Source organism: Schistocerca serialis, chromosome 12 (assembly GCF_023864345.2).
Source record: "Schistocerca serialis cubense isolate TAMUIC-IGC-003099 chromosome 12, iqSchSeri2.2, whole genome shotgun sequence".
Taxonomy (NCBI): Eukaryota; Metazoa; Arthropoda; class Insecta; order Orthoptera; family Acrididae; genus Schistocerca; species Schistocerca serialis.
In genome coordinates, this window is record NC_064649.1 from 169,721,641 (window position 1) to 169,745,573 (window position 23,933).

General features: G+C 40.6%; 1 protein-coding gene across 2 annotated transcripts in view; it reads left to right on the forward strand.

The window, feature by feature from the left end:
- The window catches only part of LOC126428412 (F-box/LRR-repeat protein fbxl-1-like), a 140,885-nt gene that overhangs the window by 65,017 nt on the left and 51,935 nt on the right, over nt 1-23,933 (forward strand). For both annotated transcript variants that reach the window (XM_050090335.1, XM_050090334.1), the window contains exon 4: nt 22,415-22,722. In XM_050090335.1, the coding sequence (XP_049946292.1) occupies nt 22,415-22,722 (308 nt within the window). The remainder of the gene's footprint in view (nt 1-22,414; nt 22,723-23,933) is intronic.

Here is a 23,933-nt window from a genome sequence, read left to right on the forward strand (position 1 = left end):
AAGTGAAACAAATTTCAGGAAGTTACTTCGATTTTTATTGCCTCTAGCCTGTTTTGCAACTTATTTATTGACATGCCATCACGCTTACAGAGGTACGGGAAAACTAGTAGAAGCTGGCCTCGAGGAAGGTCAGTTTGGGTTCCAGAGAAATGTAGAAACACACAGGGCCATACTGCCCCTGAAGTTAGCTGGCATAAAATACGGGGAGTGAAAGGATATTTATGGCACGTACAGAAAGTAGACTGCAGATGTAAGAGTTTAAGGGCACGAAAGTTGCAGTGCCGTACAGTATCGATACCGTGCCAGGCAGAACGCATCCGCTGCCGTCTTGAAGCCACATCTCTGGTCGTACACGTATGTAGCACCACTGCTGAACTGGATAAGAAGACACTGCAATGAGCCAACTAGTAGTCTACGAGTGAAGGTTATAGTAGCATTTCTGTATTTTGATCATTTATAATGATTAGGCTCTGTCTAATGGAATCTCTTGGACATACTGTACGAATTTACATAAACAGCAGTGCCACTGTGATTGTGCGTACTTCTAATCGTATCTGCTCTCTGTCTAAGCACCCGCTATTCCATGACACCCTCCACGTGCGGATCCGACGAAAGGGAAGCAGTGCTGCAAAGCGAGGAAGATGGGGTTGTAGCCTAAACCAGGTGTCGTTCAGTCTGTTCACTGAGCGAGCAGTAAAGGAAACTGGGAATAAATTTGAAAATGGAATTAAAGTTCAGGAAGAAGAAATTAAAAGCTTGAGGTTTCCTGATGACTCTGTAATTTCTGTTAGTGTCGGGAGAGGGCTCGGAAGAGTAGGTGAACAGAACGGATAATGTCTCGAAAAGAGGATATTAGACGAACGTCGACAAAAGCGAGACAGGGTAGCAGAATATAGTCGAATTAAAACGGGCTGTGGCGAGAGAATTAGATTGGGAAATTGGACACTAAAAGTAGTGGAGGAGTTATGTTATCTGAGTAGCAAAATAACATAATTGCTGAATTAGAGAGGATGTAAAATGCAGGTTATCAATAACAAGAAAAGCATTTCTGAAAAAGAGGACTCTGTTAACATCAAATTCAAACTTAAGTGTCAGAAAGTCCACCTCTGCAACCAAACGATTAATGTTGCTGCCTTCAGTGTGGAGGTCGCAGGTTCAATTCCTGGTACCTCTTCAGATATCTTTTGAGATAGGGAGATATGGTACGGTATTCACTCAGCCCTTGTGAGGTCAAATTAAGAAGCAACAGCATCATCAGGATTCATCTGGTGGCTACAACGGCTGGAGCAATTGTCAGCATGCCGATCACACGTTCCACCGTCGTAGACCGCTCCTCGTAGTGCCTTTTAGGCAGCAGTTGGCCAGCCAGAACAGGCCTAAGGCCTAATCCGTGAGCGGTGTTTACGTTTATGTTAGGAGACCTTTCCTGAAGGTACTTGTGTGGAGTCTACACTTGTATGTAATTGGGACGTGATTGATAAGCAATTCAGACAACAGTAAAACAGATCCTTTTGAAATATGGTGCTACAGAAGAAAGCTGAAGGTTAGATGAGTAACTGACAAAGAGGTACTCTGTGAAATAGAGGTAACATAGATTTAGGATTGTCTGACGACAATGCTCTCACCATTGAAATCCCTTTAAGGTCAAACGACGATAAAGGTATAAATAATATTTACAAAAGAAACTTCTCTGTGGACAGCTGTCATCTGTTCATAAGTATCTTAGAAAAGAAAAACTGGTTAGATGTTATGAAACAAACAAGTACAGATGAGGCATATAGTGTATTTTCATCGAATTATCTGATGAACTTTGATATGTGTTTCCCAAAGAAACTGACCAGAATCAAGTCTAATGGACACATAAAGTCAGGTTCTCGGATGACTCTTGGCATTAATAAATCGTGTGAAAAAATGAAAAAACTCAATTCAGAGTTGAGGGAGTGTGCAGATACTGATTTTATAGAATATGTCAAAACGTATAGGAAAATATACTGCAGAGTAATTGCAAATGCAAAGTTAATAAGTAATGACATGGAAATAAAACAGTCCAGAAATAAAACTAAAATAGCATGGGAAATTGTGAGAAAAGAAACTGGGGTACCTATCAAAGATAAGGAAATTATTCTAAAAGATGGGGAGAATAAAATGTTAGATAAATATGCCATGCCCAGTTATATAAATAATTACTTTTTAAATATACCCCAGACATTAAGCAGGAATTTTGGGGAGCAGATGAGGAGAGCAGCACCCAAGGCACCCAGCAGTATGATGGCAGTCCCAACATACGAAAAGGAAGTTTTAAAAATGATTAAAAATCTCAAGTCCAACATTTCAGCTGGAGTAGTTGAGGTGTCAATAATAATAGCAAAGAAAACAGCTAATCAAATAGCGAAACCATTGGTGCTCGTAGCAAACATGTCAATGGCTGAGGGAGTGTTTCCAAAGAAACTGAAAATTTCTAAAGTCGTCCCCCTGTTGAAAAAGAGAATTAAGCTTAAAATAGAAAACTACAGACCTGTCTCACTTCTCCCAACTTTCTCAATGTGTGACTCTATATTTCATTTGTATCTGTAAAACCTTAATCTTAATATCCACAATCTGGTAAACAGTAATCAGCACAGTTTTCAAGCTGGGAGAAGTACCGAAACAGCTGTACTGGAATACACAAAAGAAATAATCAGTAAATTGAGAGAGGGAAAAAGTGTAGTTGGATTAAATCTAGATCTGTCAAAAACCTTTGACACTGTTGACCACAGCATACTTTTGGAAAAACCTGAAGCTATAGGTATTAGAGGACCGGTAAAAAGTGGTTTGAGTCGTATCTGGAAAAGAGGATGCAGGTAGTTGAAATTACAGCACCAAATATTAACCAAAAAATTAAACTAAGGTCAGGTCCAAGGGAGGTCACTGTAGGAGTACCCCAAGGAAGTGTATTAGGCCCTTTGCTATTCCTCATTTACATTAGTGATATCCGGGTGTCAGAGAGAAAAGCTAGAATCGTGTTATTTGCTGATTATACTAGTTTAATAGTTAGTGATATGAAGCAGTCATTGCACAGTGCTGTGGACCATGTCCTACAAGATATACAAAAATGGTTTAGTGCAAACAAGCTAACAGTGAATGAAAAAAAAAAAAACTAATTATGTGCAATATGGAAAAATAAGTGAACATGATGACCTAAATGCCACCATGGAGGACAAACAACTTGAGTACAGTGTGCAAAATTCCTGGGTATGCACAGTGATGAGAAGATAAACTGGGAGGACCATTTGGTGAGCTTAGCACTAAAACTAAATTCAGCATGTTTTGTACTTAGAATAATTTCAAGAGTTTGTAGTAATGACTGTACCAGATTAGTATATTTTGGCTATTTTCAGTCCATTGTGTCCTATGGGATAGTATTCTGGGAAAAAATAAATTGTCGTCTAAATGAGACTTTCAAATTGCAAAAATGCGCTATTCGGATAATGAGCCAGAGCGCACCTCAAACACATTGTAGGCCCCTTTTTAAAGCATTGAAAATTTTAACAATTCCATAATTATACATTCTGAAATTTCTGTTGATGATCAAAAGAAATCAGGACAAAATTAAAACCAATACAGACTATCATAATTACGATACACGGCAATGTAAAGATCTCCCCTTACAAGCTGTAACAAGGACCTGAAGTCAGAAACATGTTTGTAATCAAGGCATTAAACTTTTTTAATGCACTACCAAAACAAATCAAAAAGCTGGAAAATGAGGATAAATTTAAAACTGTTATAAAGAGTCACATGCTTGACAAATGTTGATACAGTGTAAGTGAATTTCTAGGCTCAACTGTATTAGAATATAAAGAACCACATGCTTGACAAATGTCACTACAGGATAAGTGAATAGCTCTGCTCAACTGTATAAGAATATATGATATCATAAATGTGACAAATGAAATCACAACATCAAGGAACAGGTCTGTTAAGCACATAAGAAATTATTGTTGTTGTTGTGGTCTTCAGTCCTGAGACTGGTTTGATGCAGCTCTCCATGCTACTCTATTCTGTGCAAGCTTTTTCATCTCCCAGTACCTACTGCAACCTACATCCTTTTGAATCTGCTTAGTGTATTCATCTCTTGGTCTCCCTCTACGATTTTTACCCTCCACGCTGCCCTCCAATACTAAATTGGTGATCCCTTGATGCCTCAGAACATGTCCTACCAACCGATCCCTTCTTCTGGTTAAGTTGTGCCACAAACTTCTCTTCTCCCCAATCCTATTCAATACTTCCTCATTAGTTATGTGATCTACCCATCTAATCTTCAGCATTCTTCTGTAGCACCACATTTCGAAAGCTTCTATTCTCTTCTTGTCCAAACTATTTATCGTCCATGTTTCACTTCCATACATGGCTACACTCCATACGAATACTTTCAGAAATGACTTCCTGACACTTAAATCAATACTGGATGTTAACAAATTTCTCTTCTTCAGAAACGCTTTCCTTGCCATTGCCAGCCTACATTTTATATCCTCTCTACTTCTACCATCATCAGTTATTTTGCTCCCCAAATAGCAAAACTCCTTTACTACTTTAAGTGCCTCATTTCCTAATCTAATTCCCTCAGCATCACCCGACTTAATTAGACTACATTCCATTATCCTTGTTTTGCTTTTGTTGATGTTCATCTTATATCCTCCTTTCAAGACACTGTCCATTCCATTCAACTGCTCTTCCAAGTCCTTTGCTGTCTCTGACAGAATTACAATGTCATCGGCGAACCTCAAAGTTTTTATTTCTTCTACATGAATTTCAATACCTACTCCAAATTTTTCTTTTGTTTCCTTTACTGCTTGCTCAATATACAGATTGAACAACATCGGGGAGAGGCTACAACCCTGTCTTACTCCCTTCCCAACCACTGCTTCCCTTTCATGTCCCTCGACTCTTATAACTGCCATCTGGTTTCTGTACAAATTGTAAATAGCCTTTCGCTCCCTGTATTTTACCCCTGCCACCTTTAGAATTAGAAAGAGAGTATTCCAGTCAACATTGTCAAAAGCTTTCTCTAAGTCTACAAATGCTAGAAACGTAGGTTTGCCTTTCCTTAATCTTTCTCCTAAGATAAGTCGTAAGGTCAGTATTGCCTCACGTGTTCCAGTGTTTCCACGGAATCCAAACTGATCTTCCCCGAGGTTGGCTTCTACTAGTTTTTCCATTCGTCTGTAAAGAATTCGTGTTAGTATTTTGCAGCTGTGACTTATTAAGCTGATAGTTCGGTAATTTTGACATCTTTCAGCACCTGCTTTCTTTGGGATTGGAATTATTATATTCTTCTTGAAGTCTGAGGGTATTTCGCCTGTTTCATACATCTTGCTCACCAGATGGTAGAGTTTTGTCAGGAATGGCTCTCCCACGGCCGTCAGTAGTTCCAATGGAATATTGTCTACTCCGGGGGCCTTGTTTCGACTCAGGTCTTTCAGTGCTCTGTCAAACTCTTCACGCAGTATCATATCTCCCATTTCATCTTCATCTACATCCACTTCCATTTCCATAATATTGTCCTCAAGTACATCACCCTTGTATAGACCCTCTATATACTCCTTCCACCTTTCTGCTTTCCCTTCTTTGCTTAGAACTGGGTTTCCATCTGAACTCTTGATATTCATACCAATCGTTCTCTTATCTCCAAAGGTCTCTTTAATTTTCCTGTAGGTGGTATCTATCTTACCCCTAGTGAGATAGGCCTCTACATCCTTACATTTGTCCTCTAGCCATCCCTGCTTAGCCATTTTGCACTTCCTGTCGATCTCATTTTTGAGACGTTTGTATTCCTTTTTGCCTGTTTCACTTACTGCATTTTTATATTTTCTCCTTTCATCAATTAAATTCAGTATTTCTTCTGTTACCCAAGGAGTTCTACTAGCCCTCGTCTTTTTACCTACTTGATCCTCTGCTGCCTTCACTACTTCATCCCTCAAAGCTACCCATTCTTCTTCTACTGTATTTCTTTCCCCCATTCCTGTCAATTGCTCCCTTATGCTCTCCCTGAATCTCTGTACAACCTCTGGTTCTTTTAGTTTATCCAGGTCCCATCTCCTTAAATTCCCACCTTTTTGCAGTTTCTTCAGTTTTAATCTACAGGTCATAACCAATAGATTGTGGTCAGAGTCCACATCTGCCCCTGGAAATGTCTTACAATTTAAAACCTGGTTCCTAAATCTCTGTCTTACCATTATATAATCTATCTGATACCTTCTAGTATCTCCAGGGTTCTACCATGTATACAACCTTCTTTCATGATTCTTGAACCAAGTGTTAGCTATGATTATGTTGTGCTCTGTGCAAAATTCTACCAGGCGGCTTCCTCTTTCATTTCTGTCCCCCAATCCATATTCACCTACTATGTTTCCTTTTCCCCCTTTTCCTACACTCGAATTCCAGTCACCCATGACTATTAAATTTTCGTCTCCCTTCACAATCTGAATAATTTCTTTTATTTCATCATACATTTCTTCAATTTCTTCGTCATCTGCAGAGCTAGTTGGCATATAAACTTGTACTACTGTAGTAGGTGTGGGCTTCGTGTCTATCTTGGCCACAATAATGCGTTCACTATGCTGTTTGTAGTAGCTTACCCGCATTCCTATTTTCCTATTCATTATTAAACCTACTCCTGCATTACCCCTATTTGATTTTGTGTTTATAACCCTGTAGTCACCTGACCAGAAGTCTTGTTCCTCCTGCCACCGAACTTCACTAATTCCCACTATATCTAACTTCAACCTATCCATTTCCCTTTTTAAATTTTCTAACCTACCTGCCCGATTAAGGGATCTGACATTCCACGTTCCGATCCGTAGAACACCAGTTTTCTTTCTCCTGATAACGACATCCTCTTGAGTAGTCCCCGCCCGGAGATCCGAATGGGGGACTATTTTACCTCCGGAATATTTTACCCAAGAGGACGCCATCATCATGTAATCATACAGTAAAGCTGCATGCCCTCGGGAAAAATTACGGCTGTAGTTTCCCCTTGCTTTCAGCCGTTCGCAGTACCAGCACAGCAAGGCCGTTTTGGTTAGTGTTACAAGGCCAGATCAGTCAATCATCCAGACTGTTGCCCCTGCAACTACAGAAAAGGCTGCTGCCCCTCTTCAGGAACCACACGTTTGTCTGGCCTCTCAACAGATACCCCTCCGTTGTGGTTGCACCTATGGTACGGCTATCTGTATCGCTGAGGCACGCAAGCCTCCCCACCAATGGCAAGGTCCATGGTTCATGGGGGGTATAAGAAATTATGTTATAAAAACACTTATTAGTTGTATATTGTATTAAACATAAGATAGATTCATATGAATTCAGCATAGAAAAACATTTTGTTAAGATATTATATAGTTGTTGAAATGTATCCTGACAAATCCTATATCACAAGTGTGATCATTGGGATGATAATAAATAAATAAATAAATTGGGGGGAAAATAACTCCCTGGCACAATATGGCTAAAGGAAGGAGTAGCTCGATACAGCACAATCTGCGGCATTGAGGAGTAATTAATTTGGTGGTGAAGGGAAGTATTTTTGATTATAATGCTTTACTTGGACTGAGGTTCAAAATACTTTTCAGTTACTGGTGCCTGCTATATGAAGCGGACTTTGAAGGAATATGAGGAAACTCTGTACACCATAATAAATCTCCATTTCATCGCAATAATATAATAGTTTTGTTGTAATACTTCCTTCTTTTGTTTACCCACCTCAGTGTAGAAAACTATTAGTAGATCAGTTTTCTTGGATTTAGTAAAATAAATTGTTCTTATTTTTAAGTCAAAGACAACTACCACTCATTGCTGTAATAAAAGGCTTATTACATTATCTGAGTTTCTAATTGCAATCTTCCATTTGGGCTAAATGGGTCTTTAATGCTTCTTTTCCATATAACTTCCCAAACTCTGTGCAAAATAAATAAAAATACCCAGTTGCAAATTTTTTTAAATTGTGAATAATTCCTCTCACTACAGATAATGTGATATTGTGAATTGTGATAATTGTGATAATTCCTCTCACTACTCACTATGAATCTACATTATACATTCACAAATCATTTCCTATGATGAACAGGTGGAAAATAATTCTACTGGCAATAGGCAATAACTGAACATTTTCTTAATATAAATTACACGGTACAGTTACAGAGCCGTCACCTTTTTTTTATTGACTATACAGCTGCCATGTTCTCACCTTTGCTGACTGTCAGCTAAAAAATCGTGGTGCCTGGTGTTGCATCAGATGAGAAAGATGATACCACACTGTCAGTATTGTAAACTCCACACGAAATGGAGAATGAGAAAACATTTGAGTAAATGTATCGAAAAGAAACTAAACTAAACTACGCCCGAACAGGCCGTGAAGGCACAACGGTACCAACCGGCTGCTGTGCCGTCCTCAGCCCACAGGTGTCACCGGATACAGAGGGGGATGTGGTCAGCACACTGCTCTCCCGGCCGTACGTACGTTTAAGAGACCGGAGCTGCCACTTCTCGATCGAGTAGCTCCTCAGTTTGCCTCGCGAGGGCCGAGTGCACCCCGTTTGCCGACAGCGGTCGGCAGATCGGATGGTGACCTGTCCGAGTGCTAGCCCGGCCTGACAGTGCTTAGCTTCGGTAATCTGGTGGGAACAGATGTTACCACTATGGCAAGGCCACTGCCAAATGTATTGAGATGAAGCTAACGTAAATGCTGTGAAGTATAAAATTATGAATGTTTGCCTGATGTCATTTGGGCAGGGAATGTTAGTAAGACTACATATTTTAGAGGCAGACCAGAACTTAATTACAGGAAAGAAGGAAAGACATTCAAACAAGTGTAGGCTGAGTGGTCATTCAGAGATAAAGAGGCAGACAGCTGCATCAAACTAGGCAACTCATACAAATCTCTGGATGTAAGAATTTGTAGGGAAATTGAACTGAACTGTTTTGTAGCCTCTGCCATAGGTAAACAGGTGGCAGACTTTGGTTCATTGGTAGAACACTAAGAAAATAGAATGAGTGCACAAAAGAGATTGCTTGCAAAACACTTCTGCAATCCATTCTAGAATAATGCTCAGGTGTGTGAGACCCATACCAGACAAGACTGATAGGGAATATTCAGAGGATAGAAAGAAAGGCAGCCCGAATGATCACAGGCTTGTCTGACCTGTGAGAGAGTGTCACAGAGATACTGCGGATACTGAATTGACAGACTCATCTACATCTACATCTGCATCTATACTCTGCAAACCACGGTGAGCTACACGGCGGAGAGTACGTCCCGTTTTACCAGTTACTGGGGTTTCTTCCTGTGACATTCGTGTATGGAGCATGGGAAGAATGATTGTTTAAATGCCTCTGTGTGTGCAGTAATTATTCTAATCGTACCATCACGCCACCTCTGTGAGCAATACGTAGGGAGTTGTAGTACATTCCTAGAGTAATTATCTAAAGCCAGCTCTTGAGGGATCATTAACAGAGTTTGTTGGGATAGTTTACATTTATCTCCAAGAGTCTTCTGGTTCAGTTCCTTCAGTATCTTTGTGACAGTCTCCCACAGATTAAAAAACCTGTGACCATTAGTGTTCCCCTTCTCTGTATACATCAATATCCCCTGTCAGTCCTATGTGGTACGGCTCCTACCCACTGGAGCAATATTTTAGGATAGGTCACACGAGTGATTTGTAAACAATCTCTGTTGTAAACTGATAGCACTTCCCTAGTATTCTACCAATAAACTGAAGTCTACTACGTGCTTTATCCATGACTGAACCGATGTGATTATTCCATTTCGTGTCCCTACAAAGCATACACAAGGACCTGGTTGTAGAGATGGCTGATTCCAGCAGTGACTCATTGGTATTTTGGTCATAGGTTACTACATTTTTTTCATTTTGTGAAGCGCAAAATTTTACATTTCTGAACATTTAGAGCCAGTTGCCATACTCTGCATCATGTTGAAATCTTATCAAGATCTGACTGAATATTTATGCGGTTTCTCTCAATTAGTACTTCATTATAGATAGCTGAATCATCTGCAAAAAGACTGGTTTTACTATTCATATTGCCTACAAGTCATTAATATACAACATGAACAGCAATGGTCCCTGATGCACAGCCAAAGTTACTTCTACATCTGATGATGGCTCTCCATCCGAGATAAAAGGCTGCACTCTCCCTACCAAAAAGTCCTCAACCCAGTCACAAATTTCATTTGATACCCATATGATCATACTTTTGACATTGCAGTACTAAGACAATTGCTTTTTGGAAATCGAGAAACACTGCGTCTCCCTGGTTGCCTTGATCCAAAGCTTTCAGTATGACATGTGAGAAAAGTGCAAATTGGGATTTTCACATGATCAATTTTTTAAAAAACCGTGCATCACTTCTACAATGCTTCTTGTAGATGAGTGTGACCTGTGCCATTTTTTCAAAAATTCGGCACGGCTTTTTGTTCGAGGATCTACGATAGATTGTAGTGAGGAGAGGGGTTAACTTGGCTGCAAATTCAGCAGAGAATCTGACAGGAACTCCATTGGGCCCTGGAGCTTTGTTTAGTTTTAACAATTTCAGCTGTTTCTCAGCGCCATTGACACTAACACTTATTTAATTCATCTTTCCAGTGGTTTGAGGATTAAATTGGAGCAATTCTCCTGGGTTTTCCTTTGTAAAGGAACATTTGAAAATTGAGTTAAGCATTTCACCCTTTCATCTACATCTACATCATACTCTGCAAGCCACCTAATGATGTGTGGTGGAGGGTACTTTCACTACCACTTTTTGACCCTGCAACCCTGTTCCACTCCTGAATAGTGTGTGGGAAGATTGATTGTCGGTAAGTCTCTGTATTGGCTCTAATTTCTTGAATTTTCTCCTTGTGGTTAATACACGGGATGTATGTCGGGGCGAAGTAATATGTTGTCGGACTCCTCCTGAAAAGTGCTGTCCTGAAATTTCAATAGGAAATCTCTCTGTGATGCACAATGCCTCTCTTGTAACATCTACCAGTGGAGTTTGTATAACATCTCTGTAATGCTCTCTCGCCAGCTAAAAGATCCCGTGATGAAATGTGCTGCTCTTTGTTGGATCTTCTTTATCTTCTCTACCAGTTCTACCTGATAGGGATCCCAGATAGATGAACAATACTCAAGAATCAGATGAACAAGTGCCTTATAAGCCACTTCTTTTGTGAATGAGTTATATTTCCTTAAGATTCTTCCGATGAATCTGAGTCTTGTGTCTGCTTTTCCCAGTATCTGTTTTATATGGTCATTCCACTTAAGGTCACTGTGGATAGTTACACTTGGATATTTTATGGCAGACACTGTCTCAAGGTGTTTGTCATCAATAGTGTAGCTGTACAGTAATGGATTTCTTTTTCTATGTATGCGCAATATGTTACATTTATTTATGTTCAGGGTCAACTGCCAGAGTCTGTTCCATTCATCAATTCTCTACAGGTTGTTCTGCAAATTCTTATTATCTTCTGATGTTGCTACTTTGGTATAGACAACTGTGTCATCTGCGAATAGCCTTAAAGAGCATCCGATGCTTTCTTCTAAATCATTTATGTATATTGTTAACAGCAACGGTCCTATCACACTTCCCTGTGGTACTCCGAATATTACCTTTACACCTGTCGATTTAGTTCCATTAAGAGCAACATGTTGAGTTCTGTCTGCAAGAATGTCTTGAATCCAATTGCAGGTCTGCTCTGATACTCCGTAAGCTCGTATTTTTTTCATTAAATGGCAATGAGGGATGGTGTCAAATGCCTCACTGAACTCAAATAACACGGCATCAACCTGAGCGCCATTGTCCACTGTGCTGTGGATCTCATGGAGTAATAGAGTGGGCTGAGTTTCACAGGATTCCTATTTGTGGAATCCATGTTGATTTTTATAAAGGAGATGTTCATTTTCCAAAAATGTCATAATTCTTGAGCATAAAACATGTTCCATAATTCTACAACAGATTGACATCAATGATATACGTCTGTAACTGTGTGGATCTGTCTTACGGCCTTTCTTAAAAACGGGAATGACCTGCCTTTTTTCCAGTTGTTAGGTATTTTTCATTGCTCAAGCGATCTGCAATAAATTACTGCTAGAAGGGGAGCAAGTTCTTTTGCATAATCTTTATAGAATCTTATAGGTATCTCATCTGGGTCTCAAACCTTTCCACTATTAAGCTATTGTAGCTGCTTTTCAGTTCCGTGATCAGTTATCTCAATATCTGCCACTTCGATGTTCGTACGATGATTGAAAGTCCACGGTGAAGCAACTTCAGAAGACCGAATTCAGTATTTTGGCCCTCTCTTTGTTATCTTCCATTTTGGTGCCAGTGTGGTCACCAAGAGAATGAATAAATGATTTTGACCCACTTACTGATTTTACATACAACCAAAATCTCGTAGTCTTCGTTGATCCATTATGGACGCTGGCATGAACTTCCTGATGCGATAATTTACCAACAGCCGTATGTATTGTAGAAATTTATTTTATTTTATGAAATTCTATGTGCTATCAGTTTCGGCATTACATTGATGCCATCTTCAGGCCCCACACGTCATAGTCGTAAAATTGCTATACACGGAGGGAGCCATATAACTGGATCCGTGATTCAAATCATTGTGCAACAGCTCTTGGTGGCCAGGCGACACAGCCTCTCTTAGGGTTTTTTCTCAGATTTGTTGACAATGTCTTACTTTCAAAATCATTGAACGCTTCTCTCATTGCTCTCCTTACACTCATTTTCGCTTTGTTCAGCTTTTGTTTGTCACCTAGGTTTTTACTTCTCTTGAATCTGAGTTGAAGTGCTCTTTGTGCTTTTCTAACATGACTATTACACCATGGTGGATCTTTTCCATCTCTTAAAACATTACTCATAACATACTTGTGTAGGGCATATTGAATGATGCCTTTGAATTTTTTCCATTTGTTCTCCACATCTTTGTCCTCATCACCGAATATTTGATACTAACTGCTGAGATATTCTGAAATTTATATCCTGTCACCCTTGCTGAGCAAATATGTCTTCCTACCTTTCTTAACATTCCTTGTAGGACCCGTCAACATAGATTCGGTCACAGCCTTGTGATTACTGATACCTTTCTCTGCGTTAACTGATTTTATAAGTTCAGGTATGTTTGTTGCCAGGAGGTCTAAAACGTTATCCTCTTCAGTTGGTTCTCTAACTATCTACTCAAAGTAATTTTAGGGCAACACATCCAGGACAATGGCTCATGATTCTCTGTCTCTGGCACCACTTTTGATGGCATAACACTTCCAATCTATACCTGGCAAGTTGAAGTCACCCCCTATTACAGCGGCACAATCAGAAAAATTACTAATGATATTGTGCAAGTTCTGTCCGAAGCATTCTACAACTACAGATCCTGACCCAGGTGGTCTATGAAAGCATTGGATAACCATTGTTGACCGTTATTTGATACTCAATTTCACCCAGATTAATTCACATTCAGAGTCCGTGGTAACCTCACTAGATATTATCGAATTTTTTACTGCAATATGCACGCTGCCACCATTGGCGACTAACCTATCCCTAGGATAAACATTCCAGTCTGAACTTAGGATTTCATTGTCACTGATGTCTGGTTTCAACCAGCTTTCTGTTCCCAATACTAACTGTGCAATGCCACCTTCAGTAAGCGATACTAATTCTTGGACCTTTCCTGGGATGCTCCTGCAGTTTACTAAAATCATATTAATCTTTCTATCTCTGATCTGCGAGGACCAAGAATCTCCGTGGTTGCTGTGGTTGATTTGACATGCAAATCATCTTTGCTCCCAAGGGAGGAGTTCTCTAACCTGAAACAGCTCCGTGTGCACACCACATGTACTCCACTACTCTAGTAGCCGCATCCTGCATTTATAGTTCAATTCTTTTATCTTGGCGGCTTGCGCATGCCTGCCCAGATGTGGGAGATTGCTGCGTTGCCAGTTGCAAACGACGTACACGCCAAGAGAAGCAGCGCCAACTTACTTTTAGGTGGGAGCGCGCAGTTTATGAAGTAAAGCCACCACGGCCGCACTAACCCTTTCGCTGCTAAGAGACGTGCTCCCCGCATTCCGTTTAGCAAAAGTCCTGGAGTACTCTAAAATATCAAGCAAAATACCGACAAACACTGTTGGTATGACTACGAATTGCTCACGTTTCTTCGAAGTACAATAGGAAATAAACAATTACCGCTTTTCTTTATTGCAAAAAAGCGGTTCGTGAGAATGATACAAACACCTTTCCTTGCTATCACCTGAAATAGGAGGCTTATTGCTTGTTTGGCTTAATTAATTAATAGAATATGAAGCAGTTGGTATAAAGAAAGCTTTTTCCAAACTTTCTATAAAAAAAAGTCTGCTATCAATACTTTGCTTTTGTTCGATTACTTTATATATGACTGAACATTTCTAAAACTTAAGACACTCGTCCGTGCTCTGCACTGCAGTCGAGTTCTGGCAACGTTGTTCTCTGTTCATCGGCTGACTGTGTTTTGTGACATCAGATGCGCAGAAAGAACCTAAACTTGCCCGCCATCGTAAATGACGCGCAGTTTAGTGCACGCCTGACCTATTAATGGGAACCTTAAAATTCTGCACCCGATAGCGGAGGTCGTGAAATTTGCATCCGATACTGCCACAGAGTCGTCTGAGCCTCTGGTTTAGATCTTCCACTCTGCTCCAAACCGGAGGACCATGATCGACCCTGGGTATGATGCTACAAATAGACAGCTCAGCCTGCAACCTGCGTGCAAATTCTGAGGCAGTGGCTACCTTCACCTTACATGCTTAATTACGGTTATATCTGTTATTGGTTGCTGATTTTTAAGTACTTTGTCACACACAATGATGATGGTTAACATTCACAGCAATCCTCACTGCAATCGACGGTCGTTACTGGCAGACGCGGTTCATGCGAAACACAAAATGCGGCACTTGTCACTTTCGGTTTTATATCACTCACAAATCGGTATTGATGAGGGTCAACCCCACAACGATAATGGGGACGCGCTCATTTGTTACACTTCCGTGAATTTACAATTTACTCCTCATTCGGCACATCCGCCATTGACACCATACTCAGCTCGACCACCCTTCTTGCCCATCTTCTCAGTACTGCCGCTCACTCGACACTCCTCTCACTGCCTCCTGCAGCGCTCGACAATCGACTCCTGTCTACTATTGACCTGGGCGTCGGATACTAGTATCTGTGTTCGTGGGATCACAGATCCCTTACAACATTAATCTCATTTCCTTCTTTCAAGACATTGTCCATTCTGTTCAGCTGCTCTTCCAGGTCCTTTGCTGTCTTTGAGAGAATTACAATGTCATCTGCAAACCTCAAAGGTTTTATTTCTTCTCCATAAATTTTAATTCTTTCTCCAAATTTTCTTTTGTTTCCTTTACTGCTTGCTCAATATGTTGTTGTTGTTGTGGTCTTCAGTCCTGAGACTGGTTTGATGCAGCTCTCCATGCTACTCTATCCTGTGCAAGCTGTTTCATCTCCCAGTACCTACTGCAACCTACATCCTTCTGAATCTGCTTAGTGTATTCATCTCTTGGTCTACCCCTACGATTTTTACCCTCCACGCTGCCCTCCAATACTAAATTGGTGATCCCTTGATGCCTCAGAACATGTCCTACCAACCGATCCCTTCTTCTGGTCAAGTTGTGCCACAAACTTCTCTTCTCCCCAATCCTATTCAATACTTCCTCATTAGTTATGTGATCTACCCATCTAATCTTCAGCATTCTTCTGTAGCACCACATTTCGAAAGCTTCTATTCTCTTCTTGTCCAAACTATTTATCGTCCATGTTTCACTTCCATACATGGCTACACTCCATACGAATACTTTCAGAAATGACTTCCTGACACTTAAATCAATACTGGATGTTAACAAATTTCTCTTCTTCAGAAACGCTTTCCTTGCCATTGCCAGCCTACATTTTATATCCTCTCTACTTCTACCATCATCAGTTATTTTGCTCCCCAAATAGCAAAACTCCTTTACTACTTTAAGTGCCTCATTTCCTAATCTAATTCCCTCAGCATCACCCGACTTAATTAGACTACATTCCATTATCCTTGTTTTGCTTTTGTTGATGTTCATCTTATATCCTCCTTTCAAGACACTGTCCATTCCATTCAACTGCTCTTCCAAGTCCTTTGCTGTCTCTGACAGAATTACAATGTCATCGGCAAACCTCAAAGTTTTTATTTCTTCTCCATGAATTTTAATACCTACTCCGAATTTTTCTTTTGTTTCCTTTACTGCTTGCTCAATATACAGATTGAACAACATCGGGGACAGGCTACAACCCTGTCTTACTCCCTTCCCAACCACTGCTTCCCTTTCATGTCCCTCGACTCTTATAACTGCCATTTGGTTTCTGTACAAATTGTAAATAGCCTTTCGCTCCCTGTATTTTACCCCTGCCACCTTTAGAATTTGAAAGAGAGTATTCCAGTCAACATTGTCAAAAGCTTTCTCTAAGTCTACAAATGCTAGAAACGTAGGTTTGCCTTTCCTTAATCTTTCTTCTAAGATAAGTCGTAAGGTCAGTATTGCCTCACGTGTTCCAGTGTTTCTATGGAATCCAAACTGATCTTCCCCGAGGTTGGCTTCTACTAGTTTTTCCATTCGTCTGTAAAGAATTCGTGTTAGTATTTTGCAGCTGTGACTTATTAAGCTGATAGTTCGGTAATTTTCACATCTGTCAACACCTGCTTTCTTCGGGATTGGAATTATTATATTCTTCTTGAAGTCTGAGGGTATTTCACCTGTTTCATACACCTTGCTCACCAGATGGTAGAGTTTTGTCAGGACTGGCTCTCCCAAGGCCGTCAGTAGTTCCAATGGAATATTGTCTACTCCGGGGGCCTTGTTTCGACTCAGGTCCTTCAGTGCTCTGTCAAACTCTTCACGCAGTATCGTATCTCCCATTTCATCTTCATCTACATCCTCTTCCATTTCCATAATATTGTCCTCAAGTACATCACCCTTGTATAGACCCTCTATATACTCCTTCCACCTTTCTGCTTTCCCTTCTTTGCTTAGAACTGGGTTTCCATCTGAGCTCTTAATATTCATACAAGTCGTTCTCTTATCTCCAAAGGTCTCTTTAATTTTCCTGTAGGCAGTATCTATCTTACCCCTAGTGAGATAGGCCTCTACATCCTTACATTTGTCCTCTAGCCATCCCTGCTTAGCCATTTTGCACTTCCTGTCGATCTCATTTTTGAGACGTTTGTATTCCTTTTTGCCTGTTTCACTTACTGCATTTTTATATTTTCTCCTTTCATCAATTAAATTCAATATTTCTTCTGTTACCCAAGGATTTCTACTAGCCCTCGTCTTTTTACCTACTTGATCCTCTGCTGCCTTCACTACTTCATCCCTCAAAGCTACCCATTCTTCTTCTACTGTATTTCTTTCCCCCATTCCTGTCAATTGCTCCCTTATGCTCTCCCTGAATCTCTGTACAACCTCTGGTTCTTTTAGTTTATCCAGGTCCCATCTCCTTAAATTCCCACCTTTTTGCAGTTTCTTCAGTTTTAATCTACAGGTCATAACCAATAGATTGTGGTCAGAGTCCACATCTGCCCCTGGAAATGTCTTACAATTTAAAACCTGGTTCCTAAATCTCTGTCTTACCATTATATAATCTATCTGATACCTTTTAGTATCTCCAGGGTTCTTCCATGTATACAATCTTCTTTCATGATTCTTAAACCAAGTGTTAGTTATGATTATGTTGTGCTCTGTGCAAAATTCTACCAGGCGGCTTCCTCTTTCATTTCTGTCCCCCAATCCATATTCACCTACTATGTTTCCTTCTCTCCCTTTTCCTACACTCGAATTCCAGTCACCCATGACTATTAAATTTTCGTCTCCCTTCACAATCTGAATAATTTCTTTTATTTCATCATACATTTCTTCAATTTCTTCGTCATCTGCAGAGCTAGTTGGCATATAAACTTGAACTACTGTAGTAGGTGTGGGCTTCGTATCTATCTTGGCCACAATAATGCGTTCACTGTGCTGTTTGTAGTAGCTTACCCGCATTCCTATTTTCCTATTCATTATTAAACCTACTCCTGCATTACCCCTATTTGATTTTGTGTTTATAACCCTGTAGTCACCTGACCAGAAGTCTTGTTCCTCCTGCCACCGAACTTCACTAATTCCCACTATATCTAACTTCAACCTATCCATTTCCCTTTTTAAATTTTCTAACCTACCTGCCCGATTAAGGGATCTGACATTCCACGCTCCGATCCGTAGAATGCCAGTTTTCTTTCTCCTGATAACGACATCCTCTTGAGTAGTCCCCGCCCGGAGATCCGAATGGGGGACTATTTTACCTCCGAAATATTTTACCCAAGAGGACGCCATCATCATGTAATCATACAGTAAAGCTGCATGCCCTCGGGAAAAATTACGGCTGTAGTTTCCCCTTGCTTTCAGCCGTTCGCAGTACCAGCACAGCAAGGCCGTTTTGGTTATTGTTACAAGGCCAGATCAGTCAATCATCCAGACTGTTGCCCTTGCAACTACTGAAAAGGCTGCTGCCCCTCTTCAGGAACCACACGTTTGTCTGGCCTCTCAACAGATACCCCTCCGTTGTGGTTGCACCTACGGTACGGCTATCTGTATTGCTGAGGCACGCAAGCCTCCCCACCAACGGCAAGGTCCATGGTTCATATACAGATTGAATAATATCAGGGATAGGCTACAACCCTGTCTCACTCCCTTCTCAACTGCTGCTTCCCTTTCATGCCCTTTGACTCTTATAATTGCAATCTGGTTTCTGTACAAGTTGTAAATAGTTTTTCGCTCCCTGTAAATAACACCTGCTACCTTCAGTATTTGAACAAGATTATTCCAGTCAACATTGTCAAAAGCTTTTTCTGAGTTTACAAATGCTAGAAACATAGGTTTGCCTTTCCTTAACCCATCTTCCAAGTTGTAGGGCCAGTATTGCCTCACATTTTTCAACATTTCTACAGAATCCAAATTGATCTTCGGTGACTCGGCTTCTACCAGTTCTTCCATTCGTCTGCAAAAAATTCGTGTTAGTATTTTGCAACCGTGACGTATTAAACCGATAGTTTGGTAATTTTCACATCTATTAACACCTGCTTTCTTTGGGATTGAAATTATTGTATTCTTCTTGAAGTCTAAGGGTATTTCACCTGTCTCGTACATCTTTCTCACCAGATGGAAGAGTTTTGCCATGACAGGCTCTCACATGGCTGAGTGTTGTGGAGTGTTGTCTACTTCCCGGGCCTTGTTTTGACTTAGGTCTTTCAATGCTCTGTCAAATTCTTCAGCAGTATCATATCTCCCATTTCATCTTCATCTACGTCATCTTGCATTTCCATAATATTACCCTCAAGTACATTACCCTTGTATAGACCCTCAATATACTCCTTCCACCTTTCTGCATTTCCTTCTTTGCTTAGGGCTGGTTTTCCATCTGCGCTCATCTTTACAGTTGACCTCTAGCCATCCCTGCATAAGCATTTTGCCCTCCCTGTCGATCTCATTTTTGAGATGTTCGTATTTCTTTTTGCCTGCTTCATTTATGGCATTTTTATATTTTCGTCTTTCATCAGTTAAATTCAATAACTGCTGAGTTACCCAAGGATTTCTGCTAGCCCTCATATTTTTACCTACTTGATCCTCTGCTGCCTCCACTATTTCATCTTTCAAAGCTGCCCATTCTTCTTGTATTGTACAGTTAACCATTAGGATTTCAATACTCTCACCTGTGGGAGACATTTCTTTCGATCTTACATTGATACTTCTGGGTTTCCTACATCTATTGTTATCTGGATTGGATGGAGAGTCGCCTAACCTGAGAAACCCTTGTGTGAATCCCACACACAGTGAGTTACCTCTGATGTGTAGTGCATGCCTGACCTACTTAGGGAGTCCCTACAGTTCTCAACCCTATGGTGCAAGTCCAGGAAGCTGTAGCCTAGTTTGTCACACAACTTTTGAATTCTCTGGTTCAGTCCTTCCACTCTACTCATAACCAAAGGGCCACCATCACTTCCGGGGACAATGCTGCAAATTGTGAGCTTCATTGAAACTCCACGCACAATGCTGGTCCTCTCAACCTTCTCTGCCAGTTGTCGGAATGACACAAGAATGATTTCAGAGCCCAGACGACAGACATCATTTGTTCCAATGTGTGCCACAGTCTGTAGTTGGCTGCAACTTATTCTTTCAATGACTCCTGGAACAGCCTGTTCAACATGTTGAATGAGCCCCCCCCCCCCAGGCACTGAGTGCACCTGATGTTCTTTCCCGTCCCTTGCTTTCATTTCCCTGAGGGGTACCACCATTCACCGTACATTCAAAGTGCTGACGATTAATTGACCCCTACCCTTTTGCGTTTGCTTCCTCTCAACACTGGACAAAACAGGTTTCCCCACAGCAGGTGTAGTGGGTCCCACTGGCTCAGTTTCAGTGAAAGACGGCACTTCGAACTTGTCGGTTAGGGGGATCGGTACGACAGTCTGAGTCCTCCTCGGTCACCGTCCGCCCTGTACAAGCCACGCAAAGTCAGTTGGACAGGTAATGACAGATCCTGTACTTTCTGCAGAGGAGGCAGGATCCACAGGAGAAGAGGTACCTCTGGTAGAGGTATCACAGGTACACGACTCTCGGGAGTTCTTCCGACACACCAATTCGCAGCAGCTGTCAATCGTTTGTCAGTAGTCGTGGTAATTTCCGACTGCTTCTGAACGTCGACCAACTCGTATAGTTTACATATATCTTGAGAAAGCCTGTTAAAAGCTTCAAGAACATGCTTGTAATGATAATTCTATAAATATACTACATCCCCTTATATATATTGCTCACATAAGGATTGTGAGAACAAGAGTAGGTTATTTACAGCATGCAGAGGGGCATTCAAACAATCATTCTTCCTGTGCTCCGTACATGAATGGAATGGAAAGAAACCCTAATAGATGACACAGTGGGTCATCCCCTCTTCCACTCACTTTGTAATGAAGCAGGGTTGCCCACTGATATCCTGTTTTGGTTTTACACTGCTTTAGTAACTTAGTTAAGCAATGAACTTGTATTTTTTTTCATTTTCACTACTCAGATTCCGACTACAGATTCTGTGACGTTCAGCCTCATCGTACAGAATTCAGAAATAGTTTAAATAAAATTCCCCTTGTAAAATCTATTATTTCAGTACATTCTAATGTCCATTCTGAAAGTAATGAGCTAATTAGTTTTATTGGAAATGCATCATATTAACAGTTATGAACAATGACATATATTGTGCAATACATATTAAATAAAATTCGAGTGAGCTAATAGATCGAATTCAGCTAGAAGACTGCATCCAAAAGAAAGCCTAAATTTTACTGATTCCAGCAAAGTGTCTAAATTAACCTAAAGTCTATTAATTAAATAGATATTAAGACTTGAAATCTGCAGCCTGTATGACTTTAAGTGCCAATTGGGACCAAACTACTGTATAATTCTGAGATCTGTTTTGATACTTTTGCTACCTATATTTTCTTCGTAAAATGACTCCAGTCTCAACTTTGTAAGTGCATTAATTAAGAATTAAGTAAATTTGAATATGTAAAAATTATTGTTCAAGAGGTGCCATGGTTGTAAGTCGGGAATTCCCATGGCGGATGCATAAGTTAGTTCCCTGTATTTAAATTGATACAGCTCACTCATGTTATTTAAGTAATAAAAGCCTATAGTTAACTTCAAAACCAATTAGAAAGGATCATTTTAACCCTGGGAAATTATAAAGTATGATATATTAACTTGACGATTAAGTGTAAGAGGCCTGGTCACATGAATATTGTGTGTGCGAGTGATAACAAATAAATCACACTGTGGTTGACATAAATGTTCAACAGTGAATACGATCTTGACTTTTGATTTTGGAAAACTTAACCTAGGATCCTGGCTTCTTAATTTCAGTGTGATTTAGGTGAGACAGACGCAGCTACCGGGAAGACAATATTGAATAAGCAAAGCAAGGTAGGTCGAGAACACTGCGCACTATCTACTGGGTGAGGAAATGTTTCAAAACCGGTTCATCCAGTTGTGACATGAACTTTAAGTGGCACTAATACATGATACATGTCCCGGCGCACTCCAACTTCACTGCGGTTTGCTGAGTGTGGATGTAGGTGGTGTTCTTACACTCATTTTCACATTAACGAGAATGCAGCATATTCGTAGAGAATATTAATAGCAATACTGGTATTGAGAAGGTTGGTTTCAGTGTATGAAATATGACAATAGTAAATGAATAGTTACATCCCATAATGAGATGTAATCTATGGAAAATACTGATGTACTAACAAATACACTGCAATTTGTTCTCCCTGCAGCTCCTGAAGTACATATTTGAGAAGTGTCCGAAGATAGAGAAGCTGATAATCGCCAACAACTTACTGGCCGACCGACAGTACGCGGAGTTGGTGTCACGCCTGGAACACTTGCAGAGCCTGGAAGTGTTCGAGAATCGGAGAGGTGCGGGGCCCGTGCTGCTGCGCTTCCTGGCAGACACCTGCTCGAAGTTGCGGGAGATAAACCTCAGCTGTGACTACCACCCACTGGAGGACGTCGAGTACTTCGTGAAGGCCAAGAGGGACACACTCACTTCTGCCACCGTGCGCTGGACCATGGCGGGGAGGAGGTGAGTCTGTCGGCATCTTTCTCTGCGTTCTGGTACGTCACCTAAATTCACACAGACGTAAAGTACTCCACGAGCCAGTGTACGGTGCGTGGCGGAGGATACCTTTTACCACCTCTAGTCACTATCTTTCCTGCTACACTTGTAAATGGAGCAAGCTGAAAAGTGGCTATCTGTTCTCCTCTATACCAGTGCCGATTTCTCTTACCTTACCTTTGTGGTCATTATGTGATACGTATGTCGCTTGCTGTAGAATCGTTCTGCAGTCTGTCACAAATGCCAGTTATCTAAATATTCTCAATAGTGCTTCACAAAAATGATATTTTCTTCCCTACAGGCATTCGGATTTCAGTTCTCAGAGTATTTCTGCAATACGCGTTGATCAAACCTGTAACAGATTTCAAATCTGAAATAATTGCATGTATTCCTTTAATCCAATCTGGTATGGATTCCAAACACTTGAGCAGCATTCAAAACACAAGTATTCTATTTGCAGACTTCTTTTTAGCTAAGCTACATTTCCATAAAATTCTCCCAAAAAACTAAAGTCAACCACTTGCCTTCTCTTTACACACTCATTCCATTTCCTATCACTTTGCTACATTATGCCTAGATGTTCTGTCAGGCCACACACCACTAATACTGTATTCAGACATTACAGAATCGTTTTTCATAGTCATTTTTATTAACTTACATTTTCCCACATTTAGAGCAAGCTGCCATCCATCTCATAAAATAGAAACTCTGTCTAAGACGTCCTGAATCTTCCTACAATCACTTAAAGATGACACTTTCCATAAACTACAGCATCAGAAAATTTTCAGTGTCAATGAACTTATTGTATGAAACTTCCTGGCAGATTAAAACTGTGTGCCAGACAGAGGCACGAACTCGGGCAAGTGCTCTACCGTCTGAGCTACCCGAGCACGACTCATGAGCCATCCTCACAGCCTCAGTTCTGCCATTACCTCGTCTCCTACCTTCCAGACTTCACAGAAACTCTTCTGTGAACCGTGCAGAACTTATTGTATAGCGTACGGGGCCTGAAGATGGCAACACGAACACGAATTGCCGAAACTGGTTGCTTTCAAAATAAAATAAAATATCTTAAAGTGTACAGCTGTCGGTAAGGTTTATTGACATTGAAAAGTACATACTAGCCGATGTCCCCTAATTGCAACGGACCGACTGAGATTGTCAGAAAATTGTTGCTG